We start from the raw sequence: 22735 nt of genomic DNA, 5'->3' as shown, positions 1-22735 counted from the left end.
CTGCACTGACCCTCTGAAGAGCATCCCATCTAGACTAAGCCCCCAACCAATACCCACATCAACCATGGCTAATCCATCAATGCTGCACACATCTTGAACTGCAGGAGGAAACTGGAGCACCTGGAGAAACTTCTGCAGACATGGGGAGAACTTGCAAAATCCACACAGTTAGCCAAGGCTGAACCCAGGAGCCAAGTCTCTGCCACTGTGAGGCAGTTGTGCTAACTACAATGCCACTTATGTCCATTTAACAGGGCTTCAGTGCGTGAAAGGCAGAAATATTCATCATGATAAAGGAATGCTTTCATGCTCAAAGAATAAACTCAAACCATTTACAGTTATGAATTTATGAAACACATGTAAAACATCATGAAAAAGAACAGAGACCCTGGTTTGCGGACTCATTTGGTCATCTCAATCATGTTGACCATGGTTTGTGTTTATATATATATATATTATATATATAAACAGCACATGTACAATTTTTATACATACACTATTTTGAATTTTATCTTTACATCAAAATATTCTTAAAGAAAAAACAAATCAATTACCAAAAATGTACATAATTTTTAATATGTGGGTACAGTTTTACAAACCAAGACAGAAAGTATTCTTTTTGTACAGTGTGATATTCTTTTATCTGCCAGGCCAACTGTACAACATTTGTGTGGGAAAGAAAGCTGTTACACATCACTTAATAACCTATTCCATGAATTTCTTCATGAACAGGTACTTGGGGGAGTTTCCTGCCATTTTCCTCTCTCTTCCTCCCTCTGTTCCCACCCTTGTACATGTACACAATTTCAGTAGTTTACTTCCATGATGCTAAGCCCTAGATTTCTGTTAAAGCATTATGTGCTCTGCACTTTGTGCTTCTTGTACCCGCAACTTTCTAAAACAAATCTGTATGGAAAAAATACCTTTGGAATGAGCCAAAGTTTATGCAAAATTGAAGATTTGCATAAAGTGAAAACTATAATCCATAACCTTGCTAAAAAATATAAAAGATAAGTCACTGGGTGGACAAACTGCGAACTGTTGTGGAGGGTGAAAATTAGAAATGCATTGAGGTGTCGAATAAGAATTTTCAAAAGTGGTGATGCCAACATCTGAAGTTTCCCAATTAAACTCCATCCTTGAGTGAATTTTGGTAGCTCCACACTAGGATAATAATACAATTGTTGATTCAGCTGTCCTGCTCTACTAATAAATTTTGTCTCAACTGGGCGAGTTGTGTTAGGGAATGGTAGGGACCAACAAACGAACTACAAAAGCATTCTTGAAGAATGCAGTGACATCAACAGTACTTCATAGATTACTTCGTCTCTATTACAAAGGTCTTACTTTCACTGGGCACTCTGAATTCATGCAGATCATTGAATATGGCAAACATATGCAATAAACTATCATGTTTACTGTCCTTTTGTGAGAACTGCCAAATCAGAAGACTGAGAGATGCTGTTCTCCCCCCCCAAAATTAACCAAAGAAACAACTATAAGCATGTGGTAGAAAAAAATGCAATGGCAATGGAAGTTTATTCTTCATCCATTATGAACCATCATTTTCTCCCCAGTATAGATACAAACTTTTACAGCTCAGTTCTCAATCTAGAATGTGTTAAAATGACAAGTGAAGACCTATCTGAAAACCAATCTGCATTTATTTCTGCAAAACAGTTGGAATATTTATTTTGTAACTTTATAAAATTGTTCTGTTTATTGATATGCCAAGGCACATATTCTGGCTTCTAATCATTATCTAACGACCCATCCTGGAAAATGTACTCATAACTTAGTTATCATGCTGCATATGGTTGAGCAGCCTCCTTGTAGGTTCACATCTGAAAAGTGGTCATATGGAGAACTAACAAACTGATGACGGTCCTGTCGAGTCATACCACAACAGGTCAGTGATTTCCAAGCATAAAGAGAAAAATGGTTAGAGTAATGTCGTGTTCTTTTATTTAAAGAGCATCAATATGAAACATTAATGAGAACAAATAAAAATAAATGTTCACAGAGTGCTTTCTATGTATATATAGATATACACACAAATGTATATATTTATTTATATATATATTACATATATATATAAAAATATATATGTGTAAAAAACACAGCGCTGGTGCAGCTGCTGGGAGAGTCAGTCTCAATAACAAGACAATCTCCTAAGAATCTCTATCATTGGCAATAACTAGCAGACCTGCAAAGTTTACAAATTGTGCTGGATCGCTCTTCAGGTGCAAGATTTATGACAACCTTGTTAATTAAATGCATATCAGCTGAAGTACTGTCGCTGAGCACATATGTCCAATGGTTCAGCCTTTCTGATCTCCTCACTGAAGAGGACAGGAGGGGATGGAATAGGAGGAGGAGGATTGGAAAAATATACCAGCATCTCTCAGCTTTTTAATGCTGACAAATAATTTTTCTAATCATGAATATACATGCATTGAGAGCAACCCATTAAGTAAATGAAGATATGGTCAATTAAGAAGCCAATTCCACAGGAAAATCAGTCTGTGTCCAGTACTACAGCTTGTGTCACAACAGTGACATTCCTTTGGAGAACAGCAGACAAAATCAGGCATGGGCCAAGAGGTGAGCAATTATTTCAGAGATTCCAGCGTTAATAGTATGGGTTTGCGTTCTTCTGTGGCTGTGAATCTGTTGAATGAAAGTAAGAAAAGAAGAGAGTGGTATCAATCAAAAATAAGCCCATTAACCTTTTAGATATAGTTTCAGACTAGACTCAATGTCAAAAGGAGAGAAATACTGCCCCAAAAAACTGATGCATAGCTGTTGACATAATTTATTCGGTCAACTTGGTCTCACCTAGAGGTAACCATACTCACCAGCCTCGAACCCTCTGTGAAAGGAGCATATTATATCAATTATAAAGGCAAAATATTGCAGATTCTGAAAGTCTGAAATATGAATATAAATGCTCGAAACATTCAGCAGGTCAGTGAACATCCTAACATTTATTACTGCTGCCTTTTGAGAGAGGTTGGTGTCGGCAAGTTCCTAACTGGAACAGTTTCATATTTTATTTAGTTAATCAGGGCAGGCAGTGAAGAAAGGAAGCGTACACACAAGTAGACATCTTGGGACTATTTCATGCATCCATCAATACTGGTTAGAGAAGGACAGCAAACAAAGAATAAGATACCCCTCATTTCTCAAAAGCTACAATTTATGTTGATGGAAAGATCTTAGCTCACACAAAAATAAACAAAACTATAGCAGAAATGAAGCTCTCAAAAATATTACAAGTGGGTTTTGTTGGAGGAATCCCTCCTGAATAAGAGTTAAAAGCTTGGAAGAAATCTATCTCAAAAGGTTTATAGAGTCATAGAATCATACAGCATGGAAACAGGCCCTTCGGCTCAATTCCCCCGTGTCGACTGAACTAGTCCCATTTGCCTGTGCTAAACATTTCCTGTTCATGAACTTGTCTAAATGTCCTTTAAATGTTGTAACTGTACTCGTCTCTACCACTTTCTCTGGCAGCTATTTCCATAATATACATCTCCCGTTGTGTGAAAACGTTGCCCCTCACAACCTTTTCTATTCTCTCTCCTTGTACCTTAAACCTTTGCCCTTTAGTTTTGGACTCCCCTACACTGATGGATTAACTAATTGAAACAGGTAAACAGTTCATTCACTTCTCTAAATATGTATGGTTCAAGGGTATTCACAGGATGTCTCTGTATTGTAATATCTGCAACCACAGAGTTGGAAAATTTACCTGTTCTAACATCTCACTCAAAAATGAAGCTGAACAAATAGCTGTCTCTCTTACTTAATTGTATAAAACTTTAACACTGAATTTAAAAAGAGAAAAATGCAGGTTTCACTGAATTAAAAAACTGAATGGAATATTAAAAATGCAAACAATATTCAGTTTAAATGTACAAATTCAATATTCTAATTGCGCTGTGTAAAAAGCGAATGCTAATTTTTTGGAATATATTGTGTTATTCAGTGCTAAAGTTTAATGCATTTTCCTAACCTTCTGCAGGCCGTGAGTTTGCTATTCATTTGGATCTGTGATATCTCACTTTTAAAAAATGTCTGGATTTCTACATGGCATTTGAGAATGCCCCTCTTAAGAGATTGTTCAGTTCAAGTGCCATAACCTGCAGACTATGGACCAAATGCTGTGTAGCTCATTTTGTCAGCTGTAGCAAGAACAGTGGGCTGTGTGGCCTTTTGTTGTGTCGTAAACTTTCAATGACTGCATTTACAACAATTGAATTCTGAATGATTCCATATTGGAAGCTGGTGGAATTGAAGGCAAATTATTGATCTACCTGTGAATTTGGGTGAGCAGTATAGTAGAGAACATTAGAAAATATATTTAGTTGGTAGCATGTTACTAATGTCATCCCATTTGAATTTATTGTGGGGCTTCAAATAATCTCTGCATTTATTAACTTAAATGATAGAGCTATAAGCTAGATATCCAAAGTTGCTATTGTTACCACGATACGCAACATTTCACATGATATAGATGGAACATGCAGTTACATAGACATTGATAGGTAAAATGAATTGGCAACAATGTGATAAATGGATTTTAATAAAGGCAAATGTATGGCTACCCACATTGGATTCAAAAATGAAAACAAAAGGATACTTTTTAAAATGGCAAAAGATAAAATTAAAGGTCCAAAGAAAGATGGCAATCCAGGTCATAAATGTGATAGCCTACTGGCATTATTATTGGACAGTTAATCCAGAGACCAGGTAATATCCTGGGGACCCAGGTTCGAATCCCACCATGGCAGATGGTGGAATTTGAATTCAATAAACACCTGGAATCGAGAGTTTAACGATGATCATGAATCCATTGTTGATTGTCGGAAAAACCCATCTGGTTCACTAATGTCCTTTACAGAAGGAAACTGCCATCATTACCTGGTCAGGCCTACATGTGACTCCAGCTCCACAGCAATGTGGTTGTCTCTTGTTTCTCCCCTGGGCAATTAGGGTTGGGCAATTAATGCTGGCCTTGTCAATCGTGCCCTCATCCCACAAATGAATGTTTTAAAACCATTAAAATATTAGGAAAGACACAGAATATAATCATAAAGGCTAATGGAAGTCTGCCTTTCTACACAGAGAAGTAAACTACAAGGAGTCATGCTTCAGTGAAACAAAGTCTGTTTAAATCACACCTGCAGTTCCATGTATCACACTTTAGAATGTGTATACTGGCCTGGAGGTAATGCTGCATAGATTTTACTGAATGAGACTAAGACTCCAAGGATTAAAATCCAAGGAGAGATGAGAAAATCCAATGAAAAAGCTTCAATCTGAAACATGAACTCTTGCTCGTCACAAATACTGCCTAGTGTGCTGAGCATTTCCAGCGTTTACAATCTTCATTGGACAAGGCTTGAATTTCTTGGATTCAGAAGATTAAGGGAAGATTTGATGCTAATTTTTAAGGTAATATGGAGAACAAATAGTTGAGAGAGATAAATTATTTCTCTTAAATGGGATATCCATAACTAAGAAAGAATACTTAAAAATTAGAACCAAACCTTTCTGGAAACAATTCTACATGTAATAGCTTGGAACTCCCTTTCCCAAGAGGCAATTGATTTCCAATCAAGTTAACTTTTAATCTGATATTAATAGGTTAACCAAAAGATATAAAGGGTAATGGGGTAAAAGTAAGTATAATAAGCTTGATCACACATCAGCCACAACCTCAAAAACTAAATGACCTAGTCCTCATTCAATGTTCCTATTTGACCTAAGGTAGGAATACCACTGAGGAATTGAACAGGGATTTTGGGTCACAGTTGAACTAGCAGAATAAGACACTGTTAGGCTTTATTTATTCCCAATCATGATGAGCATATTTAAACAACTGGAAGTAATTAAACTTACTTGAAAGCTGCTGTTGTAACTGTCTGACCAGTGCAGCTGTCTGTTGTTGCTGCTGTGTCTGCTGCATTCCTTGTCGCTGGAACTGAAAAATAAAAATCAATTAAAACATGCCAATTTTCCCAGTGTCTTATTTTTGGAATAAGATGAATAAATCTAGGACTTGCTGCTAATGTCAACCTCATACTTGTTTTCTCACTATAATCAAAAATTCAACTCCACCTCCCCATCCCACAACAAATGATTGTGTTCAGATCCCTTAATAAAATAATAATTCATGTGGGTCGCAGAAATGCCAACAGGCGTTTTCATCATCGGAACATAAAATGTCAATGGCGCATTCATATTTTCCAACACATTCAACACTGACCAGAAGCAGGAACCCCTAGCTAAGTCAAGAGCAACAGAAGCACTCCAATTAGGGCTGTAGCCAAGATCAGCAAAATCTGCATGGGCAAGGTTTGAACCAGCAAAGATCTCAGTTCCGCTTGTAATCAGAAATATGGGCTTTTGGAAGAGGGAGGGAAAAGAAAATCAAAAAAATTCCTGGCCATTACTTTGTTTAGAAACTCAGTTTGAGCAATAAATTACAGTATCAGGTAGTACTGCACTTTCTTCTGAAAGCAGAGTGAGTTTTATATTGCTTACATATTGTAATCCAGGCTTACCATGGACTGCTGAGGTGGGATGGCCTGCATACCCAATGTCTGTGGTTGGGGTTGAGCCTGTTGTTGCTGCTGTTGCTGCTGAACCTGTTGTTGCTGCTGTTGCTGCTGAACCTGTTGTTGTTGCTGTTGTTGTTGCTGCTGCTGCTGTTGTTGCTGTACCTGCTGTTGCTGCATAAACAACAAGCATTTTCATTGTTTAAGAACATGCTGAACATTGTAGGAAAAGCTTTCCTTGGGCTCTGTGCTAATACATACCAATAATTCTGTGGGATGAAGGTGGGAGGTGAAGAAGAAATCCAATCTAGAATGATCTGATTTAACCAGTCATACAAAATTTTTAATTTTGAGAAATAAAGTTTTTTTTATTTGAAAGAACTGGGAGTGAAGATTATCAAAACAGTCAGAAAAAGGGGGATAGTGGCATAGTGGTAATGTCATTGGACTGGCAATCTAGAAACTCAGCCTGATGTTCGGGGGATATGGGCTTAAATCCCACTTTGGCAGGTGAAATTTGAGTTCAATAAAATTTGGAACGTAAAATAAAGCTAACCTAGTGGTGATCATGTAGCCATTGGCAATTGTAAGAAAACCCCTCTGGTTCACCAATGCCCTTTTGGGAAGGAACTCTGCCATCCCTCCCCAGTTTGGCCTACTTGTAACTCCAGATCCACAGTAATGCCTTATGGGCAATTAGGCATGTGCAATAAATGTTGGCCCAACCAAACACACCCACATTCCATGAATGAATATAAAAATAATCCACTGAATAGACAATATTGGCAAAAGCTTGTGGCTAACAAATGTGCATCCACAACATCTCCAATGGGTATTCCAACAGTAAAAATGCTAATCAAAGGAGCATTAAGGGCAAATAGGGATAAAACTGGAGATTTACTGGTGAAGGGAGAAGCCAGGGCTGAGGTACTGACTGACCACTTTGTACCAAAGCAATACCAAATAAGGAGGGTGCCCGGATACTGAATGAGATGAGAGGAGATTCTAGAAAGGCGAGCAATATTCAGAGAAAATAAATCACCCGATCCAAATAGAATACAATCTAAATTTGCTCAAGCAAATTAAGTTAGAAACTACAAAAGTATTGGCCTCAAATATACAAGTATCCATAGATATGAAGGTCGTAACAAAAAAGGAAGAATAAATCAAGTGTAGGGATTCTGTGGTGAGTAACTTACCAGAAGTTAGTTTATTCACTGTCTACAATGACTAAATGAAACACGTGTTGGAACACTATTCACGTGCCTCAAAGGAGCAGAAGACAGGTGGATTCACAGACAAACAGCAAGATCTAGTGGATGGGAGGACCCAGAACCAGACAGGAGCATCTTAATAAGTGACAGTAAGGAGGGCTTAGAGATAGACAGTAGCAACTAAACCTGCAGGAAGACAGGGGCAGCCAGACACAAATAGCAGCACTTAAAAGAGTCAGATTGAGAAGGACCCCAAGATGAACACATCATCTAAAAAGAGTGGGAGAGGGAAGCATCTAGATTCAGACAGCAGAACATAAAACAGTCGACGAGAAGACGACCTGGGACAAACAGAATCATCTGAAAGAGCAGGAGACAGGAGATCCAGAGACAGACAGCAACATCTAAAAGAGGAGAGAGGAGGCCCAAGAGATAGACAGTGGCACATAAAAAAAAGATGAGAGGGGGACCTGGAAAAAGACAGCAGCATCTATCTAGACCAGTCCATGGCTCCACAGCAGACCAACTGTGTTCTGAACAGAGTATAACATCACAAAAGAACAGACTGTTGTAAGATTGATAGTGGGGCTGCAAGGTGATTGAGTGCACTGATCACAGCATAATACAGAAAGCAACCTTAATGTGCATTAACATGGAATGTAGAGGCAGTAAGGGCTATAAAGTCAGGGAGATAGACATGGTTGTCTCCTGTCAAGAGTATGAGCCCACTGACTGTGTTGGGGTCTGGGCCATCTGCTCCTGGTTGGAGAGGAATTTGTACTAAGAAGAGAATCCAGTGATCATATGGATGCCAACATAGACAGCAGTAGGAATATGATTGTGCTCACAGTATAAGTGGCTAGGGACTAAATTTAAAAGCAGAACATCAAAGGTAACCTCTGGATTAGTACCTGCGTGACTAGTAAAGTGGAGTAGAATAAAGTTAAAGATTTAAGTGTGTTTGGTTGATGGAGAGAAATGGTCAATTTATGGGCTCTGGCATCAAAACTGAGAAATGAAATCATTTTGGCAATCTTCACCTGAACTGTGCTGGTCTGTAGTGACAGTCTTAAAGTAAATAATAGGAGTGAAGAATCAAATGTGGGAAGATGTAATAAATTAGAGGACAAGGCAAGAAAGCAAGGTAGTATTAATGGAATTGATAATCTGAATGGGGCAAGAAGGGACAAAGCATACAATGTTAAGACAACATCAGTGGATAAAGCTAGGAAATAATAAAGGACACAATTAAAGGCACTCTACATAAATGCGCATAGCATTTGCTAAAGGTAGATGAACTTAACAGCATAAAGGGAAGGAAATTGATATGATCTAATTACCATCATGGCGATGGGCTGCAAACTGATTAATGCTGGGAACTGAATGCTCAAGGATGTCCACATTTAGGAAAGTTAAGAAAATGGAAAGGAGGCTTGGTAGCATTGTTAATAATGGATGAGATCAGCACACCAAAAGTATCTGAGATCGTAATATCAAGATATCAAATCAATCAGTTTGGGTGGAGCTGAGAAACAGCAAGTAGCAACAAACATGTAAAGGTTGTTTATAGGTCACCAAACAGTAATGGTAATGTAAGGCAAGGTATAAATCAGGAAATTAGAAATACATCTTCACAGGGGACTTTAAGACTTGTAAAACTCAATTAACACTAATGTCACAGAGGATGAATTCCTAGAATACAAACAACATGTTTTTCCAGAACAGTTAAGTTGAGAAAGAAGCTAGAAAATGGGCAATTTTAGATCTGGTATTGTACAATGAGAAAGGGCTAATTAATTTTGTTGTAGGGGAGCCTAAAAGGAAGAATCACCAAAACATGATAAACATTCAGTTTGGAAGTGACATAATTTAATCCAAAATGGAGATCTTAAATCTAAACAGACAAAACTAGGCAGGAAGGAGGGGCAAACTAGCTGTGGTAGATTGGTACATTAACACATAAGATGGTAGATAGTCATGGCTAGCCTTTACGCATGCAGCAAAAGTTGGCCTTTCAGCCCTTCAAGCTTGCTCTATTATTCAATAAGATCATGGATGAACTGTTTGCATTTCAAATTCCACATTTCCATTTATCTCCAATAACCTTTGATGCCCTTGTCTAACAAGAATCTATCTAGCTCTGTCTTAAAAATATTCAGAATATTGAAATACTTCACCTCCACCACCTTTGTGAGGCAGAGGTCCAAAGCATCTGAGATCAAGGGTTATGGGGATAATGCAGAGAAATGGCATTTGGGTTTCCTTGGGTGCTCCGGTTTCCTCCCACAGTCCAAAGATGTGCAAGTTAGGTGAATTGGCCATGCTAAATTGCCCATAGTGTTAGGTGTAGGGGAACTGGTCTTGGGTGGGTTGTTCTTAGGAAGGTCAGTGTGGACTTGTTGGGCCGAAGGGCCTGTTTCCACAAGGGAATCTAATCTAATCTAATGGATCAGCCATGGTCTTGCTGAATGATGTAGGTGCCCAAGGAGCTAAGAGTCTTACACCTCCTTTTACGTCCTTTGTTGCCTAGTGTGTGCTGAGGCTGCATTTATGAAGAAGTTGAACCACCATTCAATACAAAGTAACCCACTTAAGTAGTTTTTCCCATCAACATCAACAAGTTGCACTGCAGGATTTCTCCAAAATGCCTGTGACTTATATTCCAAACGCTCAATCGCTACCATAAGAACAACAAGGGCTGTAGTTCCATGAGAACATCACCAACAGCTGCAAGTTCCCTTCAAGGAGCCTAACTTGGATTTACACTGTCATTACTTCAATGTTACTAGAACATAGTCCATGTAATTCCTCACTTACAGCACTAATGCTGTACCTACACATCATGGGCTGCGACAGTTACTAACATGGCAAATCACCGTGAGGACAACAAACAATGACTCTGCTCACAATGCAAGAACAAAACAAAAAGACAGTCTTTATGTGGGTGGCAAGGGGCCTTTTAGAAACAATAATCCAAAAGAAAATTAACCTCACTTGAACAAGTGAGGAGTAATAAATGAGCTGGCATGAAGTTGCTAAGAGCAAATAATAGCTCACTAATGGCATTGAATTTTTGATGAGGTAATGTAACACATGGATGAAAGCAGTGTTCAGTTCAAGACATGTACATTGTCTTTCAAAGCATTTAATGAAGTACCATATACTAAGCTTGTTAAGCAAGATGCAAACTCATAGGATAAGAGGTACAACAGCAAAATTGTTTTAAGGGGTAGATAGGAGTTGAATATATGTTTTTTTAGACTTGAGGACTGTACAGGAACTCGCTGCCAAATAAGGAAGCAGACACCATGAATGACTTCAAAAGGGAAATGGATGCACATCTGAGGGTCAGAAATTTGCAGTTACTTGTCAAATATGTTTTTTCAGACTTGAAGACTGTACAGCAACTCACTGCCAATAACGAAGCAGACACCATGAATAACTTCAAAAGGGAAATGGGTGAACATTTGAGGGACACAAATTTGTAATTCTACAATGGGATAATGGGGCTGATAATATATGTCTGTGTAGATTCAATGGGTTGACTGGTCATTTTCTTGCCATTATAACCAAGACAGTATTCCTTCACATCCAGTACTTGGACCAATGCTATTTTTTGATTAGCCAATTAATCCAATTCATCAGCAACACTGACCTTACATCCATTTAGCTACCCAGTTTCATAATTATATTTTACCTTTGGTTGTCTCAGGAAATGTTCAACTGGACCAACTATTTGACTATCTTCCATAAAGAGTGATACAATCCTTTTCAATAGTCATTTGGTAGGTCAGCAAATCAATTTTGCTGTTTTAACATGTGATTTTGCAATATTCTTAAATCTCATTGAATCATACATTTAGTATTAAATTCAGGATGATACTTTGAGGCTTTAACAATCAAATTACTGAACGAAGTAGTTTAGTGCAAATTACCCTCAGGAGCTGCTGCTGACGTAGGTACTGCTGCTCCTGATCCAACTGATTAGTCCTCAAAGTTGAATGCACACTCTGTGGGGTCATATGACTAATTCCTGTCATCATTGGTGTCTGTTGCATGGGTTGGTGGGTTAGCCTGCAAAAAAAAAGGCATCTTGAATGTTAACTTTCATTTGTACAACATGTTTAACTAAAGAAGGTTCTATGGAGACCTGGCTTTGGGGTGATCAAAGCTGTGAACTGACCATCCATTCAGTCTTTAGATTAGATTACTTACAGTGTGGAAACAGGCCCTTCGGCTCAACAAGTCCACACCGACCCGCCGAAGCGCAACCCACCCATTCCCCTACATTTACCACTTTACCTAACACTACGGGCAATTTAGCACAGCCAATTCACCTAACCTGCACATCTTTGGACTGTGGGAGGAAACCGAAGCACCCGGAGGAAACCCACGCAGACACGGGGAGAATGTGCAAACTCCACACAGTCAGTCGCCTGAGTCGGGAATTGAACCTGGATCTCTGGTGCTGTGAGGCAGCAGTGCTAACCACTGTGCTGCCCTAAGACAGGGAAAGCATAACAGGAGGGAGTTGGCATTTCTAGTGAAATTTGAAATCAGTGCAAAAGTAAAATACATTTAGTACAGGGCATCCAGATGTGAAATCAGTTGGATGGAGTCAGGAAGTAGTGGGAGCTTTCTATCAAAGGGCTCTTGTACAATGGTAGTGTCTATACCACTGAGTCAGAAGGCATGCAATCAAGTCCCATCTGCTGTAGAGGGGTGTCATAATAAACAGGAAATTAAAGATGCACGGAATAAGGATGCGAAAGTAATCATAGGTGATTTTAATTTAAATAAAGACTGGGCAAACATATTAGCAGTACTACTGTGACAATGGAGTGTGTAAAAGACAGATTTTTAGACCGATGCACGAGGATCAAATTCAGGGTTAAGGAATCAACTAGATTTGGTTTTGTACGACAAGATGGGGTTAATTCATGACATGACATGACAATTCGTGACATATTAGTATCCTTCATTGGGATAGGAAGTAGCCTATATCTAAAACCAGAGTCATATATCTAAACAAAGACATGTACAAGGGGTAGGTTGGCCATGATAGATTGGGTAACTTAAATAAGAGGCATACAGAGGATAGGCAATGGTTAATATTTAAGGAACAAATGAATGCATTGCTGCAGTTATATATTCCTTTTAGGTGAAAAAAAGAACAACAAGAAAAATGGCCTAATCACGGTTAACAAAGAAATTAAGGATAGTATTAGCTTAAAGTGAAGTCAAATAAAGTTGCTAGAATAAGCAACAGGTCTGAGGACTGGGAGTAGATTAGAATTCAGCAAAGAAAAATAATGAAGGGCAAAATACACTATGACAGCAAACTTGCGAGGAATATAAAAGTGGACCGTAAGAACTTCTATAAGGATAGAAAAACAAAAATATTAGTGCAGAAAAGGTAGGCCCCTTACAGTGTGATAATGGCAAACAAGGAACTGGCAAAGCAACAAAAGAACTATTTTTCCTCAATCTTCACAAAAGATGACATGAAAAGTATCCCAGAAGTGTTGGGGAAGTAAAGGTCTTTTGGAATGGACACAGTGAAAGAAACTCATGTTAGCAAAAAGGTAGTTGTGGAGATGGGATTGAAAGATGATAAATCTCCAGGGCCTGATAATCTATATCTCAGGGTGGGACAGTTTTAAAAATAGTGAATGAGTTGGTCGTCAACTTGCAAAATTCTGGAACTTACCCATCAGATTGGAGTTTGGCAAGTGTAAGCTCTTGATTTATAAGAAGGGAGGGAGAAAACTGGGAATAAAAGCCAGTTAACCTAACATCAGAAGTAGAGAAGTACAGCAGTCGATTATAAATGATGTGATAACAAGTTTACCCTGGCCGGTGATCCAGAACAAAGGTCCACAGTCTTGAGATACATGTAGGCTATTTCAGACTCAGATAAAGAGAAATGTTTTCGCTTTGGATATTGAACTTGCGGAATTCTCTGCCAAAAAAGACTGTGGAGGCAAAGTCATTGACTATATTTAAAGGATATATTGGGGGTGGTGGGGGGGGGGGGAAAGCATGGCCAGAACAGCAGTGGTTGGTGGAGGAAGAACAAAAATTTGGTTGTGGGCCTGATCTGAACGGGAGTAGGAGCGGGAAAGGAAGGTGTGTGCGTGTGTGAGAGAGACAGACAGACAGAGTGACAGACAGACAGAGTGACAGAAAGAAAGAGAGACACAGAGAGAAAGAGGAGAGAGGGAGGGGAGTGTGCGCTACAGCGAGTGTAATTGAAGAAGGGGAGTAGTGGAGGCAGAGTCGAGGCTTGGGATTGTGGGAGTTTATTTAGGGTGTTGGGGGGGGGGGGGGGTGTATGCACTGAAAAATGGAGTGAGGGGTCCACAAGATGGGGCAGGAGAGATTACAAAGCATTTAGTATTGCAAGTAAACTAAGTTCACAGAAAATATAAATTATAGATTTGAGATTTCTATGAACTATAGAAGGGTGCATATAAAAAATCTGTCCTCAATAAGAGACTTCAAGAGGTGGTGGCCATTGATTTAAACATATGGGATAAAGTTAAAAAAAAATTACATTTTGTAGATTTTCAATCAGATTCTGTCAAACAACAACAATACTATAATAAACGCAAGAAAATAACTGTGACTATGGTAATAGAAATGTCAACAGGGACAGACTAGTTGGAGACATTCACCAGCAGAGTTTCTCAAGGATAATCGAGGGGGCGTTTGCTAATGAGCAGTTCAGAAATGTCTTTGCAAATATGAACATAATGCAGTAATTATGGATATGACAGAAGAAAGCCATTTTTTAGTATTGGGGTATATGAAAGGAACCATGCAGAACTGACAAAGTAATTTACATACTTTTGGCATATCAGCCAGACTGTAGGTTATTGATTGCACTAGGGTGTTATAGCCAATTTTGAAGTATCAGAGTTGACTACAACAGTGAAATATCCAGAGGTGGAAAATATTATTTAGATGAACAAACCATTTAAAAAAAAATAAAACTGGCACATCATATTGTGAAATTTCCATCACTGGGAAACGGCAGGAACATGGAACTTGTTTTTAGTGATGATTCTTATGCAAATCTGCTTGGGTTCTGGAAGGATTATACTTTTTTCTTGTGGGAAAGGGAAGTAAATGTTTCCCTTTAGCTTGGGAAACCACAAAGGTCAGAACAGTAGTTAAAAAGTAACTGAGACTCTTGCTCTTCGTCAGGTAGATATAAAACTTTTTTTTTTAATTTAAAAGAAATTCTAAAAAGGGATTCAGCAGTATTACCCATTGAGTGTTACACCAATAATAACTCACTATAAGATAAAGTACACACAACCGGATGTGTGAAAAAAAACAAAAAATGAGAAGCAATATTGTGGTCTTTGAAACAGATGGTGGAGCATTAAGAGATTCTAAGTTGAAATAAATGGAGAGCAGCAGTTATCTGATTGTTTTACAAAGACAGCAGCAAGTTCTAAGAAACTGTTGGACACCCTTGAAAAGATTGTTTAGCACTTTGATGTGCAAAGAAAAAAAATACACAATCTGTTGCAATTGTGTTTTTTTTAAATTTCAAAAAAAAAGATTTGTTATCATCTGACTGAATGCCTGACTGAACTAATGGAATGAGGGAACAGGTGATGGATATATTAATTAAGAATCAACTGAGTTTGAATTGATTGTATTAATATGGGGAGCACATCAACAGTGAGATCAGTTTTATGGAGTGTGGCTAACTGAACTAAACCCCTCTGATGAAAGTGTGAACTTGAATTCTGCTTACACAGTTATCTTTTGAAGGACAGCAGAGACTGCAAAGCAGGGAGGGATAGGAAGGACTGCAAAGAAGGAAATGCAGTTTTAATTCTTTTCAACAAAGGAATAGTGTATTGTACAAACATCATTTTTGTAAGGAACACTATCAATTGGATAGTTTAACACTGAACAGTTTTATTCCATAAAAACTTATATTTGTGTTATCACATTTCAAAGCAGATGTGAATGTGACTTACTTGGAGTGCAAATTACTGTTAGGGACAGATGTGAAACAATTTAGTTGTGACTTCGCCAGTCCACTGAAAGGATTTTTATGGTGATGGCTATTTATCTGATGTTGCGTTTGCTTGTGATATTTTAAAACTTATGCTGTTAAAAATTCTCTGTTATCATGTGAAAATTTAAACACTGGTATCTTGAAATTAATGGTTTTCTTTGTGTTGTGGCTTTACGTTTAATGGAGTTGTGATGATTATTTAGGATAACGTTGAATTCTTCTAAATCTGCGTGCGAGAGTCTAAATATCTCATATGTCAACACAAATGTAGAAAACAAAGTTACCACGTGACTATTATCTAACAAAGGTGTCACTGGGAATGAAGTAGTAGACCCTGACCATCAAGACATCATTCCAAGTTCAAGAGAAGCTCGGAAAAAGAGTTATTTTAACTCTGGGTGATTGGCAAATGAGACTTGGTAAGAGTTTAAGGCTTGTGAAGCAGAGATTTGCATGAGCTTGAGTTTATAGAAGGAAGCTATCAAATGCTGGTGAAATGTGATTCAGATAGACTGATATTCATGCAACTGAAGAGGCAACCAGTGGACACAGTCATCATCCAAGTATAACCCTGTGTGAACATCAAAGGAAGAGTATATATCAAAGCAGGACTCATGGAAAGGGGCACTTGTATTGGTGAGCCAGGTTCTAATCATACCATTTTTCATGGGTCATCAGTGCCACTGAATTTACACCTGGCTTTTTTTCTGGTATCAGATTAACCTACTCCTTATACTTAGGCAATGGAACTATACAATTTCTATTGAAATACTTCACTAAAATTGCTTTCAGAACAAAGCAAGGAACTGTGCCAAATGTTACTTAATTTGAGTAAAACTATCTTTAGCAAGAATTCCCTCCAAACGTATTTCATGTTTGTATTTTTATCTAGTCGCAGTAACACCACTTCTGACATTAAAAAATATTCACAATTTGAAGTGAGACAATTTCCTACTTGCCCTCCTTTGAATAGGCTTTACTCATGTATTTTCAAATGTTTTATACGACTAATTTTGAAAAACTGCTGCTGTTATGCAAGCAAATATGACAATGCATCTTTTGTAATACCTTAAGCAATTACAAGCGGATTGCCGTATATGCTCGTGGAAAAGTCAATGTAAAAGTTGACCTCTCATTTTTGACCAAAAAATCTTGTATTTATCATATATCTTGTGTAAACATTAACCCTACTTTATCATATTATAAACCTCTTACAAAGGAAACCGCATGCTGCCATTAACCCCACTTAAATGAAATTGCATTCATACCAATAACTACTTGTCGCTCTTTGTTAACTATATTGCATCTCTATTCATTCATAACTCTACTTAGCCCACCTGGTTTACTACAGCAGGTTTTGATTCATTCATTCATTCATTTAGATCGGTAATTATCACATTTGTTCACTATACATCCAAAAGTTAACACTGTTAAAAAGTTAATCATTTTAATTGTGCCATTATATCTGAATAAAAGAGAGACATATTAGCTACATATATCTTTAATTCTTCGACAAATTTGTTAATGTTGCTGAGGTTCATTACATAGGAGAGTAATTGGGAGGGAAATGGAAGAATTTGGCAGGAAATTTCAGGATGCTCACACATTCAGAATTTAATAAATGTTTCATTTAAGTATGCCATTACACCAGGCCATGACAATGTTGAACAGTGTGATTTCACAGGAATTCAATGAATCTTTGACATGTTAAATTTCCATGCCAGTATGTATAAACAAAATTTACTACCAGTAATTCATTCTTGTCTCTCCTGCTTTTATCAGGTAATTACCTTTACCTTAATTATGTTTTTCTTCTTTACCCAGGATTAGTTGAGCAATTAAATTGACTTCTGCTAATAATACGGTATTTCAAACTACAGCATGAATTTCAGCCCCTCAAAACTAGTGCCTGTGTCACAGTTGAACCCATAAATGGAACCTTTAAAAATAGTCTACAAAGTTCAACTTCTACAGGAGCATATATTTAACCCATTAGCCTCATACTGACTGAGGAAGCAATATTGACCAGGACATATGAAGAATATCTTGTATTTCACCTGAAAAGATCATAAGATCTTGTTCACTCACCCGAACCACCAAACTAGTAAGATTGAGCCTCAGTTCAATGTTTCAGACAAAAGACAATGCAGGACTCCTGATGACACAGATGACTCAGAAGTCAGAATGCACCAATTAAAACAAATGTCAACTTGGCTTATAAGTACAGAGCAGCCATATGCAGAAAAAATGATAGACATTATTAAATCATTAGAAAGGAAAAATAATAAATAGAAAGGATGGAGCTAGAGAATGGAAAGTAATATTCATCTTTATGTTACCATTCTTAAGTGCAGTGTAACTGCTCAAAGACACTGCAACATACTGATTGGTGGGAGGACCAAAATTGGGCCTGACAAATCAGACATTCTACATTAAGTACCTCTGTGTGCTTTGCATGGAGTGTGCATAAGCTGGAGCTTGCTGGTGAACATAGCCACTTGGTCTTTGCTGCATCTGCCGAACCTGATCTGCAAGTGCAGGATTATTGGCAGTGTGACTGCCCTGGTATGGTTGGTTTGAATAAGCAGGAGGAATCATGCCTCTGGTCTGCGAAGGGTGTGGCTGCATCCCTAAATGAGATCCATAATTTGTGTATCCTTGGGAAATATTCTGGAAAAAAATAAAATTCCACAAATAACATGAAAAACCATCTAAATCATGACTTTATGTTAAACAGTTTTCAGAGCCTGATTTGATATCTTATTTCTACCTGCACACAATATAAAGTCTATTTGTGGCCACTTAAAGTCTGGTCATAATTCCTTCTCTATTTTGATATTTCTCTCCAGTAACAAATAGATTTTATTAAAAATACATTTACATTTATACAGTGCTTTATCATATACAAAGATAATTTCCAAAGTACAGACATTATGATCACAGGATAAATGTGGACAAGAGAAGTCAACTGTCCTACAGAAAGACAAAGTCCACTCACCCAATCTGTAACCTATATAATCCTAAGGTTTTCACTTCAATTCTACGTAAAGTTTTTATTACTGTTCTGTGATGGCTAGATGATTTGATTTGCTTTATTCTTGTCATATGTACTGAAATATAGTGAAAAGTATTGTTTTGCGCACTATCCAAGCAAATCATACCTTACATAAGAACATCAGGGTAACAGAACAGAATGCAGAATATAGTGTTATTGTTGCAGAGACTGTGCAGAAAAAGATCAACTTTAATATATGAGAGGTCACTTCCAATTTAGTCCATTAGAACTCCGATCTTTTTAAACTTCAGTTTTTATCTTTTTGACAGGTTAACAGAATGCTCTTCTTTATCTTTCTATAATCAGCCTGTCTTTACTTTATACCTGCCTTTATTAAAATCAATCTACTACTGGTACAGCCACTACATCAAATACGTTCATTTTATATTACCAAGTAGGCACTTCAGTGCTGGAAGTCCCCAAGATTTTTATTATTACCCTTTAAATTTATGGGTACACTTATTTTCCCAGAGATTTCAACATTTTGGACCATCCTTTTAATATGATTTTGTTTATTTCTATAATAATCTCATTAGACATTCATCATGTACTCTACAATGTATAGCAGTAATTTTTCCTCTTTATTTTAATTCTTATTTATATTAATCTTATGGTGACACTTGGTTGGGCTACACTTGACCATCCTAGGCATGTATTTCTTCTTGTTCAGCATTTGTTCTACTCAAATAGGCTAATTTTGCTTTTAGTAGGCAAAGAATCATGGGAAAATGCACAATAATGTGTTAGACGGCCATAGGGACTATCTTGACAAAACTTTTCTATCAGAGTTAAGAGTGCGCAAGAGCCAGAACTTTGAACAGAAATTAGGCAAAGGGTTCTTTGGGTCGTAGGGGTACAGTTGCTAAGACTAAAATAACATGGATCTCAAAATATCACCTGGGCTTGTGACATGGGTCCATACTGCTGAGCTGGGTTTGCTTGGCGTACCTGTTGTCCATACATTCCACTGGAATTCTAAGAGGAAGAAGGGATACAAAGGAAAATATGGAACTTAATATTTAGTCACTTTTCTTTTTACAATTATACCTAAGAAAAGGAAAGCCAATGAATTTTACTCAGGCTTGATTTCACAGTAGTTTCATATAACAACTAGTTATCGTTGTTTTGGTCATTCTGCCTCGTTCTCTTAACTTATTCTCTCAACTTGACTAATGCCTCCATTTCTACAAGTCAGAATATCTTTCCCTAATGTACACCAGAAATAAAAAGACATAGGTAACTTCTAACCACTCAGGAACAAGCCTGCAGCCACTGGAGAAAAGAATTTTACTGTAAAAGAATTGTTTTGGACTTTAATATTTTGACAACTTGCATTTATACTGTACTCTTAATGTGGTAAAATTCCCTCAGGGATTTCACGTAAGAATTATCAAACAAAGTTTCACAGAAACACACAAGTAATTCAAAGCAAAACCCGAGGGAAAAACAACATTCTGGAAAAACTCAACAGTATTTGCAGCATCCAGAGAAAGGGAAATGGAGTTAATATCAAGTTCTGAAGTGCCACATTAGACTCAAAATGTCAACTCTGTTGCGCTCCACGAAAAATTCTGACAGACCAGCTGAGTGTTTTTTTCAACATTTACTGTTTTTTTTAATGACCAGTTTATAACAAGACTAAAACTTTGTGCAAAAAGACAAGTTTGAAGGAGTTACTTAAATCAGAAAAGATCGCAAGGCAGAGAGGTTGATGGAGGGAATCATACAATCTAGGAGCAAGAGTTAAATGAAATATCATCAATGGTGGAGTGATTGAAATTTTCTAATGCAACCAATGTTGAAGATGCATAGCGATGTGGAAGACCAGCTGGAGGAGGTTACAGGACAAGAAAGGGTAAAGCTCAAGAGATTTGAAAACAAAAATGAAAATTTTAAAAGTGGAGGAGCTGCTAGATTGGGAGCCAAATATAGACGAATAAGCAGAGCATTGACAGATTAAAAGGACATGGTGCAAATTATGAAACAAGCAGTGGCTTGGATGCAACATTGGAAGCTGGGTAGGAGTTCATTTGACAGCTGAATCAAGAAGCAACAAATTCACAGATAGGAATTTTAGGAAATGATGGGCTCAGGCAGCAAGTATAGGCTACAGGTGTGAAAAAAGATGGTCCTGGTGATGGAGAGCATGTGGGATCAGAAGCTCATCTCAGGATCAAGCAGGATGCTAACTATGTAAACAGTCTGGTTCAGTCTCAAGGCAGGCTTCCAAAAAGCTATCCAGCTAAAAAGAAAAATAAGGTATGAAACAATCTAATAATATCAAACTGCTTCTATATTTTATGAACTAGCCAAAAAAACACTGTTTTGTGAGACTTCGCTTGATTGAATTTCTAGCTCTCTCTCGTTGAAAGCAAGACAGGTAGATTTAGGTAATAAGCCAGGGTCTGAATGCCTACTTGAAATTGAAGCAGTGCCAAATTGGTAACAGCTGCTATTATTTTGTATTAATTACACTGAGCCTGTATTCCTGCTTCAGTGGGCGATTTGAATGATAACAGCTTGATGGAACTAATCCAGATTCAGTAGTGGCCTCTCTGATATGTAGTTAAATGCAGCAGTCATTGTAATCAATCACTGTGTATACAAACTTCTTATACAAAACGCATTGTGACATTTTAATATGATCAAGAACTCCATAATGACATTTCACTCTAAAACAGCACAACAGTTTTTTTTAGGTCAAACAGTAAAATAACATATCAGAATCAAATAAAACAGAAAATAATACATCAAAATTGGAGAAAATACAGCCCTTCCTTCCTGGTTATGCTAAATTTGGACTTTCCAAAATAATTACTCTCAAATTTAAAGTTTTGAATCACACTGAATTTTTATCCACTCAGTCATGTTGTAGACTTGAGAAAAGATTTATGCCAATATTATCTTCAGGTTAAAAATAATCACCAAAACAATGCAATTTTCACCCCTACATCAAAGGAGCAATCGACAGAAATAAATGAACAGGAATTTCTCCACAGCTTGTGTTTTTACAAGTGGTTACCCTTCCTGATAGTGAATAAAAACCATTAACAATGTGCCAGGATCCTGACAGGACAAGAAACGATTGCTGATTTTTCAGAAGAGTTTTCAAGTTACTTCTTCAGCAAAGGACTAAGAATGCTGCAAGGTGCACCACTAATCAAAAACACAGCACCAAAGTAAAATGGCAAAGGCCTTCAAATGTACTCTCTTGCTGCATCAACAGGCATTACTGTCCACTGTGCAGCATAGCTAATTGATAAAACTATCTATACCTTAAAGACCTCTCAGTACCATACAGCTCTCAAAACTTCAGGTTGTTAGCATCTTCACAGTAAGACTGTAGTCAGCCCATTTGTATTGCTGAGCTTTACCACTGTAATAAATACTGATTAACATGACTTAAGATCCTCTAGGCAAACAGGACTCCAGTTTACATGGAAACACAGAACATAGGAGCAAGAGGATGCCAGTTGGCCATTTGAGCTTGTTCCACCATTCAATAAGATTTGGGCTGATCATCCAACTCTGCTGTACCTTGTACCCACTTGGTCCCCACCCTTTGGTCCTTTTAGCACTTTAAGAACCATATTTAACTCCTTCTTGAAAACATTCAGCTTTCACCTCAATCACTTTCTGTGGCAAAGAATACCATGCAATCACTACTCTGCAGGTGAAGGAATTTGTCCTCAGCTCAGTCCTAAAAAACCTACCCAAAATCCTTAGACTGCAACCCCTGAATCTGGACTCCACAGTGATATGGAGTATCCTCCCTGCGGTTACCTTGTCTAGTCCTGTGAAAATTTTATAGGTTTCTATGAAATCCCCCTTCATCCCTCTCAACTAGTGAATATAGTTC

The 22735-nt window shown here is 37.6% G+C and overlaps 1 protein-coding gene across 1 annotated transcript in view; it reads right to left on the bottom strand.

Annotated features, from left to right (window-relative positions):
- Positions 1-331: 331 nt before the first annotated feature.
- The window catches only part of med12 (mediator complex subunit 12), a 184903-nt gene continuing 162499 nt past the window's right edge, over positions 332-22735 (bottom strand). Inside the window, exons 39-44 of the mRNA XM_072595208.1 lie at positions 19774-19851; positions 18262-18491; positions 11716-11854; positions 6573-6740; positions 5908-5989; positions 332-2670 (exon numbers count right to left, since the gene is read on the bottom strand). Coding sequence (XP_072451309.1) covers positions 2633-2670; positions 5908-5989; positions 6573-6740; positions 11716-11854; positions 18262-18491; positions 19774-19851 — 735 coding nt within the window. The 3' untranslated portion in view covers positions 332-2632. The remainder of the gene's footprint in view (positions 2671-5907; positions 5990-6572; positions 6741-11715; positions 11855-18261; positions 18492-19773; positions 19852-22735) is intronic.

The sequence above is a fragment of the Chiloscyllium punctatum genome, chromosome 25 (assembly GCF_047496795.1).
Source record: "Chiloscyllium punctatum isolate Juve2018m chromosome 25, sChiPun1.3, whole genome shotgun sequence".
Classification (NCBI taxonomy): domain Eukaryota; kingdom Metazoa; phylum Chordata; class Chondrichthyes; order Orectolobiformes; family Hemiscylliidae; genus Chiloscyllium; species Chiloscyllium punctatum.
Note: the sequence above shows the minus strand (reverse complement) of the source record. Positions and strands in the feature narration are given on the sequence as shown.